The 20320-nt window shown below is 43.7% G+C and overlaps 1 protein-coding gene across 1 annotated transcript in view; it reads right to left on the minus strand.

The window, feature by feature from the left end:
- KCNQ3 (potassium voltage-gated channel, KQT-like subfamily, member 3) overlaps positions 1 to 20320 on the minus strand; it is a 366273-nt gene that overhangs the window by 3506 nt on the left and 342447 nt on the right. Inside the window, 5 exon segments of the mRNA XM_006830712.1 lie at positions 2014 to 2098; positions 4062 to 4160; positions 9842 to 9973; positions 13857 to 13959; positions 14749 to 14951. Coding sequence (XP_006830775.1) covers positions 2014 to 2098; positions 4062 to 4160; positions 9842 to 9973; positions 13857 to 13959; positions 14749 to 14951 — 622 coding nt within the window.

Consider the following 20320-nt stretch of genomic DNA (forward strand, 5'->3'; position numbering starts at 1 on the left):
TATAAATTATATTATATTAAATACAGGACAGAGACAGCATCCAGGCCTTAATAATAATTAATACTTAGATGGCAGTTTAGTTCATCTCCATCAATGTTTTACAGACTTTGGAGATATTCACCCACTTAATGCTCACAACTACCCCATGGGATGGATACTACTGTGTCAGTGTTAGGTGCCATTGAGTCGGTTCTGACTCACAGCGACCCTGTTTATAATAGACCGAAACGCTGCCTGCTGCTGTACCAGTCTCACAATTGTTGTTATGTTGGAGCCACTGTGGAACTTCACCTCACGTACTTTGAGTGCTATCAGGAGGGACGACTCCCTGGAAAAGGACATTATGCTGGTAATGACAGGGGATAGTAAAGAAGAGGAAGACCCTCGCTGAGACAGGCTGACCCAGGAACACAGTGGATATTATCATGATTTCTATTTTATAGGTAAGGAAACAGAGACACAAGAAGGTGAGGCATCAAAGGTCAGAGACCTAGTAAACGGAAGTGCTGAGATTAATATTGAAAACTTAAAAATGAAAAGACCAGAGTGCCCATCCACATGGTCTCTGGCCTTCCCTGCACAGATCCAGTTCTGGGTTAGGGATAAAATTCGAGGATGGATATGGATCCCAGGGGCAACAGGCACTGCCAACCCTCAGGCGTGAAGTCAGGCTAAGAGTGCAGTAGTCAGCATGCCTGTGGGGCACAAGGTAAGTTTGAGGAGATTCTGTGGCTGGGTGGCTTTCTCTTAGTGTCCTGGATGAAACCTACTCACACTCAGTCCTCGTTCACCCTATTCACACTGGACACCCAGAGATCTGGGTGTGAAGGGAAGAAGGACCAAGGCCATGAACTGGGAGGAAGGAACTAACATCTTTTTATTTAAAAATGTATTCTTTTTTATGTTCTTGTTGAGAATATACACAGCAAAACAATTTCTCTGTGTACAAATCAGCGACAATGATGGCATTGCTTGTGGTGTGAAGCCACTCCCACTTTCCTTTTCTGAATGAATTGCTCCACCACCAACATGAACCCATGGCCCGCTGCATTTCTCCTCTAACCTTCTGGCTATGGTTGACCCTCTGACCCCATATCGACTGCTCTTTAAAAGAGTGCAATGCTGAAGGCAGACTGTCATTACGACGAATCAAGCCAAACTACTGCTGGGTTTTAAGATGGTTTCAGAGGATAGTTTTGGTTTAAGGTTTAAAGATGATTCAGAATCATTTCAGGGGTTCATCTAGCCTCGATGGCTCCAGAAAGTCTGAATTCCATGAGGATCTGAAATTCTGTTTTGCATTTCTCCCTCTTTTGATCAGGATTCTTATGCAGTTAGTAATGTAAAGAAAGGTTAGTAATGACAAGTGAATGTCATCTGTTTCTTCTGGTCTCCTGGCAGGAGGAAGTTGTAACTAACATGTCTTAAGGGGTCACGGAGAAGCAGTTAATGTGTTTAGCATTTGAAGATGCTATAAGGAGCTCTGGTAGCATAGTGGTTACAAATCAGGCTGCTAACCTCAAGGGTCAGCAGTTCGAAACTACCAGCTGTTCCACAGAAGAAAGATGAGGCTTTCTGCTCCTGTAAAGATTGACAGGGTCACTACGAGTCAGAATCGACTCCACCGCACATTACCACCACCACTTCATTTAGACATCTTGAGAACCCTGCCTAATGATAGCAGCTACTGTTTGCTGAGTATTTTCTATGTTGCCAGTAAGTAATTCCAGATAATTCTCAGGTATCAATTAATTTATTCTTCATAACAATCATAGGAGGGATTACAAGTCCCATCTTACAGATGAGGAAACTGAGGCTCAGAACATTTTATGTAGTTTGCATGTGATTACCTCGTCATGAATTGCAGAATTAGGGACTTAAATTTCAAATCCTTTTTCGAGTCATATAGATCGTGTTACTCAAGTCTGTTCTTTCCCTATGAAAAGAACGGCATTTGGAAATACATTTTATATCGTTTTATTATTGTTTTGGTGAGGGGAGGAAAAGATTTACCTGTCTTTCGACTTTGACAAATTTCCCCATCATACTTTGGTCTTCAGTTTCTGATGTGGATACTCTGGCTACATAGGGTTCATTCCTAGGAAAAAGCCAACAATTATGTAAGGCCATGACACTCCTGTTCGCTTTGCAAGCTATCCCAGGCAGGGGAGCCTAGGCTGATGGTGATGAGTCTTCCTCTTAAACCTGTGCATCCTGGAAGATGCTCACTCAACTCGGGAGCTACATGAGAGTGGGAAGGCTGGCATTCCCTGATGTCAACACCTGCATCTCCTTCTCAGCTTCACTGCAGGTAAGTTTGAAGTCAAATATATTACGTTACTTTACGTGGTCTCTGTGTCACAGCTGGACAAAACGTTGTATGGTACAATTGATTCATGTGCTCAACTGCTAACTGAAAGGCTGGAGGATTGATACCAGCAAGAAGCACCACAGAAAAAAGGCCTGGAGATCTGCTTTTGAAGACTCAGCCATTGAAAACCCTACAGAGCATGTGCTGACGCCGACAGACATAGCGTTATCAGGAGTCAGAATCTATCTGAAGACAACGGATACTGTTTGGTGTCAAAGCTAATAAACCAGCTAACTGTGCCAAGAGTCTTCCATTCCTTTCAACTAAATTACTTTGCCTTTCAATCTCAGATTAATGATTATGAGCTTCTACCCTGGTTTGGCTCTGTGGGCTGATGCACCAGACTGCAAAGCTGTTTGAACTGCAAGGTTGGTGGTTTAAGCTCACCAGCTGCTCCTTGGAAATCCTATACAGGGTTGCTATGGGTCAGAACCGACTCGACGGCATTTCACAACAACAACAACAACTCTGAGTGAGTGTGTGTCTGTCTATGTGTGTCAGGAGGCATGTCTGAAGTGGACAAAAAAATATTTCAGGTGGCCCATTCTATGAAGAATTCAAAAACAAATGCCAAATCTGGAAAATGAGGCAAAAGATGATGCTAGGGGGAACGGGGTTGAGATGGGGCTGTATTTGCTCTGAGTGCACAGTTCAAGTTTGCCAAATTCCAGCAAGGTTTAATATTTTATATTCCATCTACATGAGAATTTTCAGGGATTCCAAACAGCGCTCCGATCTGGGGTTATAACAAGATGATATAGGCCTAGGGTATTCCGTTCTGTTGTACACAGAGTGGTTGTGAGTTGGCAGTCGCTAACAACAGTAACAAGCTATTGCTCACAGTCCTCAATGTTAGGGTCAGGTCAGAAAACAGGCATATCTTGTTTTATTGCACTTAGCAAATACTTGTGGTTTTTTTTTAGCAAATTGGATGCTATGGTGATCCTGCCTCAAGCAAGTCTGTGGGCGACATTGTTTCAACAGTACAATGTTGTTTCAACAGTACAATGTTGTTACAATAGTACAGTGTCCATCATGGAGTCTCTGTGTTACCTTCTGATGACGCTCACAGCATTTCATGATGCTATTGCATGCTTCAGAGACTACAGTTTAGTGCAAATTTAACTTTTCTAGGCACTGGGAAACCAACCAATTCCTGCAACTTACTTTATTATGATATTCACTTTATGGTGTTGGTCTAGAACCAAACTCACATTACTGAGGTCTGTCTGTAGTTGATTTTTTTCTCTCATCAGTTACTGACTCCTGAACCAGTCGGCTGAGCAGTCTTAGATTAAAGCAGAGGTGAAAATGATTGGTTCATGTGATAAATCCAGCCTACCTGTGTGCTTTCTTTAGCTGGTACAGACCTTAAAATACTGACATCATCTTAAAAATGGAGCCCTCACTGAACAAATGTTTGATTTCATTTATATATAAAATCTAAATGAAAATGCAGACAAATACAGCTAATGTTGCTGGGAGTCAACATAGTGGCAGTGAGGGTGACTTAGGGTGCTGGTAGTGTTCTATATAACTCATCAAACTGTACAGTTTTGCAAACTTCTCCTTTCCATATTGAATTATACTTCAACACAAAGTAAATAAAGAGGGGAGAAAAGAAACTTTTTAAATGAATCTGTCAGGTGCAAAGCAAGTTGTTGACGGACTTTGGCACCACAGACCCCACCTGGGAGATTGCTGGGATGGGTAGGTGAACGCTGTGCCCTTCTGAGACTTCTTGTGTTTTGGAGTAGATGGAGGTCCTGGGGTAAAAATCATATCTATTCTGAAAGAGAAAACACAAAGTGAGGGGGCATTGACTCACACAGGACTTTGTCTTAAGACAAAAACAAAGAAGGTTATTCCCTCTTAAGTTGGATATGGGTTTGGAATTTATAAGCGAAGGAGAGAGAAAAGAGGAGAGGTAGTGGGGAGGGAGGTGGGGAGGGGAGAAAGAAGTGGGGAAGAGAAATGGAAGGAAGAGAAGTTATGAGGAGAAGGGGAAGGAGAGGGTGAAAAAGAAAAGGAGAGGGAGAATTTATTATTTCATTTTATTTTATTTTTTTCTATGGGACATCTTCCCATCCCAGGGGACAGGGAGGCAGACTGCCTACTGGGATAGGGTGAGAGTTGTATCCATCTTCCCATCCCAGGGGAGAGGGAGGCAGACTGCCTACTGGGATAGGGTGAGAGTTGTATCCTATTATTCTTGTAGGAAATAGTACTTGCGTCTGCAAACCAATCTTGTCTTCCAGCTCTTTGATTCCTCCCCAAACCATCTAGTTAGGGAGTTTCTACTGTTAAATCGTAGGCTGGGTTTTCAGCTGTGCCGAACACTGCTGTTCCACCGGCTCCTCTGACCATCCGCATGGCGGGTCTGGCATCAACTCCAGCCCCTGCTACCATTCCTGATCTGAGCTGCTACCGAACACAACAGGAGAGAAAAATCCTCTGATGTGTTTGTGGGGCTGGGCTGAGGAGAAGGCCAAGGAGGAGGCTTCAAGGCTGGTGTTAGGCACAGGACCATTCAGACCACGCTCCCAGCTCTCAGAAGAGCCACGGACCCCTGTCCCTGATCTGAACACCCCCTGCTCCCCATAGACACCAGCATCCTTTCTCCCAGGTCTACTGTCGTATCAGCATGGTTTGTTGTTGTTGTTGTTTAGTGCCATCAAGTCGGTTCTGACTCACAGCCACCCTGTATAGGGTTTCCAAGGAGCCGCTGATGGGATTGAACCACCAGTCTTGTGGTCCCACGCTTTATCCCACAGCACCACGCCAGGACTCCATCAGCATGGCTTGGGGACATGCCTTTAATTATGCAGGCAGTCACTCGTACCAACTCATGGAAATGCATGTGCCTGATAAATATAAAAAACGGCCTGTGCACTGGCCCACTGCAGCCCCTTCAGACTGGTCCTTATGTATGCAATCTGCTATGCCACGGATGATGCTCAAAGGGACAGTGCACAGAGTCATCCTGGCACAAGTAACACAACTCTAGGCTCAGACTTCACTCATGCACTGTTTGTTCAGCTGACATTGAGCACCGACTGTATGCCTGCCACTGTGCTAGGCAGGAAAGTTGGTATCCCAGTCAGTTATTAAAGTTAGGTATTAAAGTACGGTTCGTAATAATCTCCCCTCAACTGACAGTCCCATAACTTTCAACCCATCCATGTGAATATTCCTATCAGCTGTCCAGGACAGCCTGGCATGGGGAATGTGAGTCAGAGGAGGAAAATGATGTCAGAGAAGACCTGTCTCAATTTGAAATCTCACGTAGCTCAGAGGATGAGCTCCGAATAGGACTCGGGTAGTCCAATGGCCAGTTCTAGGTCACCAGACTTCACATCATCCTTTATTTTCTTATTAAAAAGGTATTTTTAATAAGCCACTGAGGACTTGATCAATTTAAAAAGCAGAAAAAAACAATAAATTACATTTAACCCTATCATCTCAACATAGCCCTGTAATCTCTTTGGCAGGGTATTCTTGAACTCTTTCCTCTCAGCCCCTCTAGGGGAGAGTCTATGTTGTCAGAAGTGTTGTCCGTATGCTTTTGTAGTCATATTGTACGTATGTATTAGTTAATATCACCAGATCCAAGCAGAGTACAAGGAGCTTTGGTAGTGTAGCGGTTACAAGTCGGGCTGCTAACCTCAAGGGCAGCAGTTCAAAACGACCAGCTGTTCCATGGGGAAAAGGTGAGGCTTTATGCTCCCATACAGATTTACAGCCTTGGAAACCCTCTACAGGGTTACCATGAGTCGGAACCGACTCCACGGCACACAACCATCACCACCACACTGTATACAGAGTGCTGGTGTGATGCAAAATAAGCACTGGACTGCTAACAGTTCAAACCCACTAGCTGATCCTTGGAAACCCTAAACAAGGTTGCTTATGAGTGGGAACTGACTCGATGGCAGGCACTTAACAACACCATACATTGTAAACATTTATGAACTGTTGTTAGGTGCCAGAGTTGGTTTCTGAGGCTGTGTGGAGTGGCTGGTGGGCTTGAAGGGCTGGCCTTGTGACTGACCTTGTGGTTAGTGGTCCAACACTCAGCCTATAGCTCCTCCAGCACTCCCCATATACATTGTTGTTGATGTTGTTGCTAAGTGTTGTTAGGTTGGATCCAACTCATAGTGATCCTATATAGGGTTTCCAAGGCTTTAAATATTTGTGGGAGCAGAAAGCCTCATCTTTGTTCCATGAAGAGGTTGGTGGGCTTTAACTGCCAACCTTGTAGTTTGCAATTTAGTTCTTATTATATGGAACTCCCATGCTCTCCACCAAATATATATGTATATCCTTATGAAGGGGTTTCAAAAGTTCCTGGGAAATGAAATTTAAAGGTAGTAGATGGTGTGGCGCTGTGGGGTAATGCTCCAGACTGCAAAGTCATTTGAACCAGAAGGTAGGTGGTTCAAGCTCACCAGTTGCTCCTCAGAAACCCTATACAGACTTGCTATGGGTTGGAACTGACTGGACGGCACTTAACAACAAGAAGTAGATTTTTTTTCTGGAACTTTTGAAGTCTAAACACACACATACACACACACATACAGTTGACCCTTGAACAACACATCTTTAAGCTTCCTGTTGCTATGGTGATGAGCATTTGTGAGCATGAGCAGTTCCACTCTGGCTAGCCCCTCCCCCTTCTGCCCCTTTAACCAAAGTCCTGGAGATGGGGAGCTTCACACAGCGTTTAATCCCTGCCACAGCAACAGGGAAAAATCAGGGTTCCACCAGTTCAAAAGCATTGTGGTCAAGGCAACTGTATTTTCGAAGAAGCTTCAAAAAGTGTGTGGGAAAAATCCATTATCTTTTCATTCCATTTGTCCATGATCTTTTCAATACCTCTGAGTGTATTCATATATATACATATATTCATAGCTTATAGAATTAAAAAAAAATCATTCTAGACTTTTTCTCAATATAATCTCATGGCTGCACAGATATTATGTTATGGTGGTAACTATCATGTGAAATTTGCCATCGTATGCATGTTTAAGTATACAACTCAGTGAGTGGTATTAATTACATTCACAGCATGCATAACCATCACCATTATTTTCAAAACATTTCATCATCACCATCCCCCATTCCACCCTCTGCACAAACTCCTGGTAAGCAGGCTCCACTTTCTGTCTCTATGCATTCGCCAGATTTGGTTATGTCATGTAAAAAGGATCATGTGATGTTTACCCTCTGGTGTCTGGCTTATTCCATTCAGCATAATGTGTTCAAGGTTCATCTAATTGTAGCAGGAACCAGAACTCCATTTCTCTTTATGGCGGAATAGTTCATGTCTATCATAGGTTGTTCAGCCATGATCTTTGATGGTGCACACTTTTTCTCTCTTTTTTTTTTGCTTAAAGAACATATTTATCATTCTCACAGTTCTGGAGTCTAAAAGTCCAAAAGATGGTGCATAAGCTTTAAGGAGAGCAGGTCCCATACTTCTAGTAGCGAGTCTTTCTAACTGCACAAGTGAGATATGTTAGAGAAGACAGGGTTATGTAACCAGTCTCACCGGGTTTGATTCCCAGATCTGCTCCCTACTAGCTGGATAATATACTTCTATTTCCTCATTATAAAATGCTGCTTGCAAACTGATACAACCCTGTAGGCACTCACTCATCTATGTCAAGAAATGTGGAAAACAGCTACCTGGCCAACCTATAGGAAGAGACCCATATTTGTGCCCATTCCAAAGAAAGGTGACCCAATGGAATGCAGAACTTATCAAACAATATACCATTAATATCACATGTAAGGAAAATTTTGCTGAAGATAATTAAAAAACGGTTGCAACAGTACATTAGCAAGGAGGCTACCAGAAATTCAAACAGGATTCAAAATAGGATGTGAAATTAGGGATACATCACTGCTGACAGCTAGTGGATGTTGGCTGAAAGCAAAGAACACCATAAAGATGTTTACTTGTGCTTTATTGACTATGCAAAGGCCTTCAACTGTGTGGACCATAAGAAGCTATGGATAGCACTGTGAAAAATGGGTATTCCAGAACACTTTATTGTGCTCACGAGGAACTTGTACACAGAGCAAGAGGCAATCATTCTAACAGAACAAGGGGATTCTGAATGGTTTAAAAGAAGCATGGTGTGTGCCACAGTTGTATCCTTGCACCATACTTAATCTGCATGCTGAGCAAGTAATTAAAGAAAACGGATTATGTGAAGAAGAACATGGCAGCAGGATTGGAGGAAGAGACATTCACAACATGCGATCTGCAGATGACACAACTTTGCTTGCTGGAAGTGAAGAGGACTTAAAATACAGATCAAGATCAAAGACTACAGACTTCAGTATGGATTGCACATCAATGCATAGAAAACAAAAAGCCTTACCACTGGACGAATAAATAGCACCATGATAAATGGAAAAAAGACTAAAGTTGCCCAAGACTTCATTTTGCTTGAGTCTAGAAACAGTGCTTATGGAAGCAGCAGTCAAGAAATCAAATGATGTATTACATTACACAAATCTGCGGCACAAAACCTCTTTAAAGTGTTCTTTAAAGAGCAAAGATAGCAGTTTGAGGACTAAGGTGCACCTGACCCAAACCATGATGTTTTCAACAGCCTCATATGCCTATGAAAGTTTGACAGTGAATAATCAAGACCATAAAAGAATCAGTGCATTTGAATTACGGCATTAGAAGAGAATATTGAAAGTACCATGGACTGTAAGTACAACAAATACGTCTATTTTAGAACAGCCAGAATGCTCCTTAATGCTGAAAGTGGCAAGACTTCATCTCTCATACGTTCAACATGCTGTTACGAGGGACCAGTCCTGGAGAAGGGCATCATGCTTGGAAAAGTGGAGCGTCAGCACAAAAGAGGAAGACCCTCAACGAGATGGACTGACATATTGGCAGCAACAATGGGCTCAGACGTAACAGTTGTCAGGATGACGCAGGACTGGGCAGTGTTTCCTTCTGTTGTGTATAAGGCCGCCATGAGTAGGAACAGACTGAGGGCACCTAACAACAACAACAGTGAAATACCTTATGGGAGTCCTTGTGTGGTGCTGTAGAATAAGCACTGGGCTGATAATTGCAATGTTGGCAGTTCAAACCCACTCCTTGGGAGAAAGACAAAGCTTTCTATACTTCTAAAGACTTACAGCCCCAGAAACCCAGTAAGGGCTCTATGAGTTGGAATCAATCCAATGGCAGTGAGTTTAAGGTTTTCTTTTTGATGTGACGCACACAGGTGCTCAGTAAAATGAATTGTTAGTTAGGCAACGAAGATGCTGCACAGTCTCACTGTTCAACATAATGCTTGATGAACATCTTTGTTCTTAGGTTTTCCCTTGCATTTGTGATTACATCTGTCTCCCTTTCACCTTATACTCCAGGATTCCGGTGGCTTTGATTCCACCCTGGGCAGGAAAACCCAGTTTCTCTAGACATGATGGTCTTACCTTGTCTGCAGGTACTTTATCCTGGAAAGCATGTCAAGATGACCAGCAGAATACTGCTCGATCACATCCTTCACATCATAAGGCCTCAAAGTCTCCTTGAACTTTTTCTTATAGAGACGAAATTGTAGAATTCTGCAAGGTGGGGTAAATGCATGTCTGAGTCAGGTGAGGGACTGAGGGGAACATTAACCAGGGCTAGCAAAGCTGGACAGAGGAAAAGGGTACCAAAGAGCAAAAGACTGACTGGGGAGAAGTTCCAACTCTCGGCACTACTTGCATTCCTTTGACCACACAGAATAAGGCATTGTAGGCCCTTGTCTTCATACCTGGTAAGTGCCTTCGAGTTGGTTACGATTCATAGTGACCCTGTGTAGTGTTTCTGAGCAGCGACTGGTTGTCTTGAACTGCCGACCTTGTGAACAGCTCTTCACAATCCAGTGCTGATCCTATAGTGCCACCCTAGGCATGTCTTCATACCTACTGCCCTGAAATCATTTGAATAATAGGAAAATGATACTAAAAATAAGATAGAATATTTATTGCGTGGTCATTACATGCCAGCCCTGGGCCAACTGCAACATACGCAATCCTGATTGTAGAGAGACTTTTAAATGACGAAACTGTCTCCAAGAACCTCAGCATCTCCCCAGGGCATCTAGCTAATGTGGTCAGAGGTGGTCCTCCAACCTAGGTGTGAGTGCCTACAAAGGCAAGACTTCTAATGACTGGGTCACAGCTCTGTCTGAGGATAGTTAATATATTTCCTCTCTGTTAGCGTCTTAAATTCTTCTGTTCATGAGCACTTAGTAAAAAAAAGCTTATTTCTTTTCCCTGAATTCTCCCAAGTTTCTTACAATACAAGGCACCTAGAATGGAGGAATGAGGCCACCCGCCCCTCCATCTTCCTGGGCAACAGTAAAGTTCCTTGAGGACTAATCATGAGTTTGAATCCTGTTTAGAACAACATCAGTTAAAATCACAGTGGTGTGTAAGATAAGTATCATACTGTTAACTGAAAGGTGAGCAGTTCAAACCCACTAGCCACTCCCGATGAGAAAGTTAAGGCTTTCTGCTCCTGTAAAGATTTACAGTCTTGGAAACCCATCCCAGGATCACTGTGAGTCAGAATCAACTTGACAGCAGTGAGTTTGGTTTTTAAATCAATGATCCATGTCATGAGGCCCCAGCTGACATCAAGGCCGCCTGTCTTCAAGCTACACAATTAGATTTCAAGGTGCATTAAAACACAGCTTGTTTGTCATGGCTACCACACTAGTCTCTAAAGTTATTCTGGTTTATTGATTATGTCATACAATTTACTTACCATTCTTCCCAATTTTGTGTCATTTTATAAGCCTGCTCTTCACGTAGCTCTGTATAAGGTTATCAGGAGCTCTGGTAGCAGAATGGTTAGGAATCGGACTGCTAACCTCAAGGTCGGCAGTTCGAAACTACCAGCCATTCCACGAGAGAAAGATGGTGCTTTCTGCTCCCATAAAGATTTACAGCCTCAGAAACCCTGTACAGGGTCACTATGAGTCGGAATCAACTCCATGGCACACTACCACCAGCAGCATACAAAGTTATCAGGCCCTGCTTTGGTGCTGTAGGATAATCACAGGACTAGTAACTGCAAGGTCACCTGTTCAAATCCACCAGCCACTCTCAGAAATGCTATGTAGGATAGTTACGAGTCAGAACTGATTCAACAGCAACAACAATCTAGGATTATCAGGAAAGACCAGTCCTGGGAGAAGAAGATGATGCTCAGTGAAGTAGGTCAGTGAGGAAGGCTTCCAATGAGATGAATCGATACAGTGGGTGCAATGGACTCAAATACAGTTGTGAGGCCAGCACAGCACTGGGCAGTGTTTTGTTCTTTTGCACATCGGGTTGCTGAGTCATCTATGAGTTTTGTTGTTGTTGTTAGGTGCCATTGAGTTGGCTCCTACCCATAGTGACCCTGTAAAGGGTTTCCAAGGAGCAGCTGGTGAGCTTGTACCAACAACATTGTGGTTCAAACTGACTTTGCAGTCCACCACATTAACCCATAACACCACAGAGCTGGCAAACTAAAGCTTGTGGGCCAAATCTAGCCATTTTCCTGTTTTAGCAAATAAAGTTTTATTGGAACACAGCCACATCCATTCATTAGATATTGTCTACAGCCATTTTTGCATTACAACGGTGTAGTTGAATACTTACAACAGACTAAATGGATGACAAAGTCTAGAACATTCACTACCTAGTCTTTTATTGAACAAAAGTTTCTGCTCCCTGGATTAAAGTGACAAAAAAATATGCTAATAAGTACAAGGTAAAGTCCAAACCCATGGAGCATTTCAGCCAACACTCCCTCCAGGTTGACACAGATTCATTCATTTGCTTTCTTTGAATATTTTCATTCAACCAGTATGATCCAGACAGTTGTGTTCTTATCTAAAACATTGTTGCTAGGCCATTGAGTCAGTACTGACTCATAGCGACCCTATGCAAAACAGCATGAGAATCCATCTCCTTGGGGGTCTCCCTCTTTTTCCCTGACCTTCCACTTTGCCAAACACGATGTCCTTCTCTAGGGACCGGTCCCTCCTCACACTATGTCCAAAGTATGAGAGACAAAGTCTGGCCATCCTAGATTCCAAGAAGCATTCTGGCTGTACTTCTTCCAACACAGATTTATTTGTTCTTTTGGTAGTCCGTGGTACTTTCAATATTCTCCTCTAACACCATAACTCAAATGCATCAATTCTTCACGTCTTCCTTATTCACTATCCAACTTTCAAAATCTTATGAGGCTATTGAAAACACCATGGCTTGGGTCAGGCGCACCTTAGTCCTCAAACTAACACCTTTGCTCTTCAACACTTTAACAAGATCTTGTGCAGCAGATTTGCCTAATGCAATACATCGTTTGATTTCTTGAAAGCTACTTCCCTGAGTGCTAATGGTGGATCTGAGCAAAATGAAGTCTTTGACATCAATCTTTTCTCCATTTATATTTATGTTATTTCTTGGTCCAGTGGTGAGGATTTTTGTTTTATTTATATTGAGTCACAACCCATACCGAAGGCTATGGTCCTTGTTCTTCATCAGTAAGTCTTCTTCGCTTTCAGCAAGCAAGGTTGTATCATCTGCATATGGCAGGTTGTTAATGAGTCTTCCTCTAATCCTGATGCCACATTGTTCATGTAATTCAGCTTCTTAGATTATTTTCTCAGCACACAAATTGAATAAGTATGGTGAAAGAACACCACCCTGGTACACACCTATGCTAATTTTAAACCATTCAGCGTTACCTCATTCTGTTGAAACAACTGCCCCTTGGTCTATGTGCATGTTCCTCAAGAGCACAATTAAGTATTCTGAAATATTCGTTCTCCGCAATGTTGTCCATAGCTTGTCAAGATACACATAGTCAAAAGCCTTTGTGTAGTCACTAGAGCACAGGTAAGCCTCTTTCTGGTATTCATAGTGCCATCATACTGTCCAGGGTGGCATATGAAAACTGGGTCAAAGGCTTTGCTGAGGTCCACATGTCACAAGACCACCTGATCTATTGGGCTGCAGTTGTAGTTGCCTGATCTGTTGTAGTTGCCTGAGCTATTGGACTGGGAATCTTACAAAAAATTCATGATATGTGGATGAAGAAGACTGAGTAAACTATGAACTGTCAGAGGAAAAAGCAACTCTGTCTTGGAAAGACATACAGCCCAAATGCCCCTTAGATGTGAGGATGGTGAGACTTCATCTTTTGTACTCTGGACATACTGTCAGGAAGAGACATCCTTGGAGAAGGACAGCACGCTCCGTAGAGTGTAGGTGAAAAAGAAGATGACCTTAAATCTCATTTGGGAGTCGTCACCCACTTTCCTGAATGCCAATTGTACTTTCTGCCACCTTCATTCATCCCAACCGCACTTCCTACCCACTTTCTGCATCCCAACTGCCATTTCCTATGGGAGTGGGGCCAGGCCTCCTGGAAACACCTAGGTGAGGAGGGAGAAAATCTTACCTGACTGCTCGGATGGCGGCCTTCAGGGTGGGGATCATGTCTTCAATGAGGAACTCATTCCCGTAGCCCCTGTCTTCTGCCATGGGATCTCCTGTCCCTGCATCTGAGAGGCAGACATTCTTGTCAGTGGCAGGTCATAGAATTGGGAAGGAGTGAGAGGCCTGATTCAGTGAGAACCTTCCTAGAATGGTCATGATCCCAGAATTCCCGAGTAGTCTCAGAGAGACAGCAAAAGATAATGTGGGCTTTACAGTCCGACAGAACTGCGTATAGATTCTTGGTCTGTCAGCCACTACCCTGGTGACCTTGGGAAAGTCATTGTGACCCTCAAGTGACTCAGGTGATCTTGGAGAAGACCGGCTAAGATGCTGTGTGTAGTCGCAAACACTGAAGATAAGGGCTTTCTTGCTTGTGGTCCCTTTCCATATGTGAAAGAGGCCCAGAGGCCATCTTTCATAAAGCCCAAGAGGACCTTTCCCAACTTCTCTTCCCACCCTCTGGAAACAATGATGTCTCATATCTCCCAGGTCTCTCTGTACCTGACCTGTCTCCCTCTTACAACTTGACCATCATGATAATTCATTCAACCCATCCACCTGTGGAAACCATGGTGACATGGCCCAAGCCTCCCTGAGGGGCTCATGCTGACAGAGGTGGTGAAAATAGCTCATCTGGGAGCTTCATGGTCTAGGAGATCCATGGCAATGTATAACAGAAGCCATCAACCCAGAGGACACGAATAAGACAAAACAGGAAGTTGGTTCAGGGAGATACAGAAAGGGTGATCTTGTCAAGTTGAGAGTTCTTCCAATGGGAAAGGGAGGTGAGTTAGGAAGGGGCTGGGGGCAGGAGACACAGAGGACATCGAGTAAAGAGAAAAGGAACGTGTTACCTTCAGAACTCTGCCAGAAAGCGTAGGCTTTCATGCGGAAGGCGGTACGGAAACGCTCTTTATTGTTTAAGCCAACAGGCTTTGGTTCTTTAGAAGGACTTTCTTCTATAGCATCTACATTCAGAGGGGTAAATAGCTTTCCTTTAGAATTGCTACCACGAGGATTAGAAAGGCGAACCCGATCCAAGAGACCCAGCTTTTGGCTACAAAATAAGCAAAAGTTAACAATTTTCCTCCTTCAGTGCAGGCTCTCGTGATTTGGGCCCCTCCACCTAAGGACTCCTTGGAAACCCTAGGGTCACTATGGGTTGGAACTGATTCGATGGCACTTAACAACAACAACAATCTAAGGACTCACACATTCTCCTGCACACACGGATGGGGACCCGACTCGTGCTATCCCAAGTCTGTTTTAGCAGCTGGAAGTAGGATGGTGCTTGGCTCAAATCAGAACTTGACAACGTGTTAGCTATTCTACCTGGAGCGCTAGAATTCACTTCTCAGAACCTGAGTCTCCTCATTTGCATAAGTGGCAATTAAATGAGATAAAAATAAAAACAAAATATGAGGGAGTTTCAAGAAGTTCATGGAAAAATGCAATGGAAAGATAATGGAGTTTTTCCACGAATTATTTTTTTTGAAGCCACCTTGTACAACAATTGTTTTTTGCCGATTCCAACTCATGGTGTCTCCATGTGTGTCAGAGCAGAACTGTGCTCCACTGGCTTGTTTTTTGTTTGTTTGTTTAATTTCCAGATTTTTCTTCAGAAGCATCTCTGGTTGGACTCGAATCTCCCACCATGGATTCCTGATTTGTAATGTTTATATTGTTCACATCTGGTCGAGGAACAGATATGGATTTTCATGGTACAATCCCCCACCCATCCTAGATAATGACAGACAAATCCATATCTGTTCCTTGAACAGACATGAACAACATAAACTATATAAATCAGGAATCCATGAACCTCCAGCCATAGGCAGATTTGAGGGGTCATGAGCTTGAGGGGTCCCTAAAGGTTGCAAACGACTAACAGACTCAGCTGCTAACAGACAGCCTGGAGGTTTGAGGTGCCTCTGAAGAAATACCTGGAGATCTACTTCCAAAAAACCAACCATTGAAGATCTAGGGGAGCAAAGTTCTATTCTGACAGTTAGGGATCATCTGGAATTGGAACTAACTCAGAGGGAACTGGTTTTAATGGTTTAATGACTTTAGACGGGGGAGAAATGACATCTTTAATTTATTAATCACTGGAAAAGAACATCATGTTTGGGAAAGTCAATGATAAAGAGGAAGATTCCCCAAAGAGCTGGACTGATACAGTGACAGCAGCAATGGACTCAAGCTATAGTTCTGAGGACGCTGCAAGAACGGGCAGTGTTATGTTCTGTTGGGCACAGGCTCACTACCTAACAATTCTAGCAGCTGAAATGTATGGAGCCCTGGGGTGTGATAGTAAAATACTTGACTGCTAATTTAAAGGTTGGCAGTTCAAAGCCACTAGCAACTGCCCAGGAGAAAAGTCCTGGCGATCTTTATGCCGGCGTAAGGACAACAGCCTGAGAAACCCTCTGGAGCAGAGCAGTTTGACTCTGTCATGTGGGGTTGTTCTCAGACGGACTCTGCTCTATAGCAACAGGACCCTATAATTTAAGTGAAAACCCTCCAGACGCTCCTCGGAAACCCTAGATAGGGTCGCTGTGGGTTGGAACCGACTTGAAGGCACTTAACACCAACAACAACAAGTAATATTGGGGAGACCTGGTGTGGCATTATAGGATAAGCACTGGACCACAAGGTCAATTTGAACTACAAGGTGGTGGTTTAAACCCACCAGCCCCTCCCCAGAAACCTACACAGAGTCACTATGAGTCAGAACTGACTTGATAGCTCTTTAACAACATGGAATATTAAGAAAACTATCAATCATACAACTCTATTAAAACAGAGTCAAGTTTTCCATTAAAGACCATGCTTTCCAACGTGATGCAACAGAATGATCTGAATTCAATGTTAAAATCTCATCTTCTCAGAATGAGTCCAGTCTCTATAGGAACCTGAGACTGTGTTTTCACCAGCTTTGAAGGTGATGCTCACTGTCACACACCAACACAAGAGAGCGTCACCGCCAAAGGTGTGCAGGTGAAATCTGTGCAGGGGTCACTTCAGACAATGGGACTGCATTGGTCCGGGTGCAGCCAACTCCCTAAGGAGCACTGTTAGTCAATGGGTAAGCAGCTGGTTGGTGGAAAGGTTGACAATTTGAAGCCACCCAGAAGTTCCACAGGAGAAAGATCTGGTAAAACACTTCTATGAAAATTGCTAAGGGCCATCGAATTGGTTCTGACCCATAGCAAACCTGTACAGTTTCCTAGGAGTGACTGGTGAGCTTGAACTGCCGGCCTTGCAATTCAAATCAACTCTGCAGTCCAACACATTAATGACCATGTAGGAAACCCTGTGGGGTAGCGTTCCCCTGCCATATAGGGTCGCTACGGGTTGGAATCAACTCGATGGCACACACAACAACAACAGAGATTTAGCTTCTCTTTCCATTATGAATGCCTGGGACTCTTCACAACAGAAATCAGCTCATTCCCCAACCTAGTATCTGTAGGCATTGGTCTCGCTGATCACTGCCTCAACGTTACCGGCAGTATTCGACCTACCATCAGCTCTTGTCATGTGGTTGGTTACTCACAAAGAAGTATGTGTATTACTACGTCTCAAAGTCTCAAATGGTTTTATCAATATTCAGAAGCATTTTCAATATCGTCACTTTCCTTTGTGATCATATGCATTTGATGCGTGGACTCAAACTTTTTATTATTAAGAAGAGATCCACGGAATTGACTTTATTTGCCAAAAGACTCCTTGGCACAAAAGAATGGCAAATAACCCCCAAAGTAAAGCTATCCTAGGACAGTGAATAAGGAAGATCGTAGAAGAATTGATGCATTTGAGTTATGGTGTTGGAGGAGAATACTGAAAGTACCATGGGCTGCCAACAGATCTGTGTTGGAAGAAGTGCAGCCAGAGTGCTCCTTGGAGGCCAGGATGGCCAAACTTCGTCTCTCATACTTCAGACATATTGTCAGGAGGGAGCAGTCACTGGAGAAGGATATCATGTTTAGTAGGGTGGAGGACCAGAGAAAAAGAGGAAGACCCCCAGCGAGATGGATTGGCAGAGTGGCAGCATCCATGGACTCAAGCGTGGCAACTATTGTGAGGTTAGCCCAGGACCGGGCAGTGTTTCGTACTGTGTGCATAGGGTCGTTATGTGTTGGTACTGACTCAACGACATCTAACAACAACAAAAGTAAAACATGCCAGTTGCACTGCAACTTGAAGCCCAGCTCTACTCTCAACCATCTTGTCTGAACTTGGACACATCTATGACCTTCCTGAGCCTCGGTTACTTCATGTGTACAATGGGAATAAGCACTTCCGGCCCTACTAACTATAAAATGGGTGGTCCAATCCCTTCAGCCTTTCAAGAAAAGAAGCGGTCTGCTCCCATAAAGGTTTACAGTCTTGGAAACTCCAAGGGGCAGTTCCACTGTGTCCTGTGGGGTCACTAGGAGTGGGAAATTCCACAGCCATGTAGGTGGCCTCACACAGGAGCTACGAGATGACCGATGTCAAAAAGATTTGGCACAGGACCTGATCAATCTACAGTTAAGTGTTCTAAAAATATTAATTTTTCTTTTTTTATTGTTGTTGGAAATATACACAGAAAAACACACAGCAATCTAATCAGTTTCTACACTTACATGTCAGGGATATTGATTATATTCTTCAAGTTGGTCGAACAATTTTCACCGTCCATTTCTGATTTGTTCCTCTTCTGTTTACAGAAACTCACTGTCCCTAAGGTTTCCCTGTCCCCTCTGAGTTGCTGGTGTCTATTGCTATTGTTGTTGTTAAGTGCCGCTGAGTCAGTACTAACTCACAGTGACCCTGTAGAGGGTGTTTCCAAAGAGCAGCTGGTGAACTTGAACCGCCAACCTTGAAGTTCAAAGCGACCTTGCAGTCCAGCGCATTAACTCACAATGCCAAACCGGGACTCCACTGGTGTCTGTTGTTGCTGTTGTTGTTAACTGCTGTCGAGTCTGTTAGCATGTGCTAACTTATTTGTTTAATAAGACCTCTTTAAAGTGTTAAGGAAGTTCTGGTAGCATAGTGGTTACGAATCAGGCTGCTAACCTCAAGGTCGGCAGTTTGAAACTACCAGCCGGTGTGTGGGAGAAAGATGAGGCTTTCTGCTCCCGTAAAGATTTACAGCTCGGACACCCTGTACAGGGTCACTATGAGTCAGAACCGACTCCATGGTACTTAACAACAAGAAAAGTGTTAAAGAGGAAAGAGGTCACTTTGAGGTGTCCTGCAAACCATGGTATTTTGAGTCACCTGAAATGCATGTGAAAATTGGACAATGAATAAAGAAGACTGGAGAAGAATTGATGCATTTGAATGATGGTGTTAGCAAAGAATATTGAATATACCACGAACTGCCTTGGTGCGGCCCTGTGGGATAAGCACTGGACACAAGATCGGTTTGAATCTCAAGGTCGATGGTTCAAACTCACCAGTTACTCCTCGGAAACCCTATACAGGGTCACTATGAGTCAGAACCGACTCCATGACACTTAAAAGCAACAGACAGAAGAATGAACAGATCTGTCTTGGAGGAACTACTACCAGAGTGTTCCTGGGAAGCAAGGATGGTGGGACCTCATCTTACATACTTGGAACATGTTCTCAGGAGGAACCAATCCCTGGAGAAGGACAACATGTTTGGTAAAGTAAAGGGTCAGCAAAGAAAAAGAGGAAGACCTTGAAGTCCATGGACTGACACAGTGGCTACAACACTGGGCTCAAACGTATCAGCAACTGTGAGGATGGCGCGGGACCAGGCAGTGTTTCGTCCTGTTGTACATGAGTTGCAACTGACTGGACAACCCCTTACAGCAGTGTTTCTTAACCTCTGCCCTCTCATTCCAGAAGGCACAAGACTGGCATGGCATCTTTTCTGGGTGGAAAATCCAAGGCACCAATACACTGCATCTTCCCACACACACTTAAACCTTACTTGGGGACTTCCTCTCTAGCACCCAGTCCATGGGCTTGTGGAATGGACAACAAGTGAGTGAATATGGGTTGCTGAAGGCTTGAGTTACATCTCGAGGCTCTGCATGGGCCCGGAGATCATTTTCTAGGTTCTGAATACCACGTCTGGGCATGAAACGCTCAAAGCCTGTACGCGGTGGTGCAGTAGGGGGAGACCAGGGGTGTCATGCTGCAGAGACAAGGTTTGAATTCTTGCTGAGCAGGTGCCTTGCTGGTGCTTACCTGTTACATGTGGCCAACACCACCTGCCTCAGGTAAGTTTGGGGAGCTGTCCTAGTTATTGGGTTCTGCTATAACAGAATTAACACAATGGATGCCTTTAGCAAACAGAAATCTCTTCTCTCACAGTTTGTTGTTTTTAACTACCATCGAGTCAATTCCAAACCATAATGACCCTGTATAGGGTTTCCGAGGAGCAGCTGGTGAGCTTGAACCGCC

This window comes from Chrysochloris asiatica, unplaced genomic scaffold, assembly GCF_000296735.1.
Source record: "Chrysochloris asiatica unplaced genomic scaffold, ChrAsi1.0 scaffold00001, whole genome shotgun sequence".
Classification (NCBI taxonomy): Eukaryota; Metazoa; Chordata; class Mammalia; order Afrosoricida; family Chrysochloridae; genus Chrysochloris; species Chrysochloris asiatica.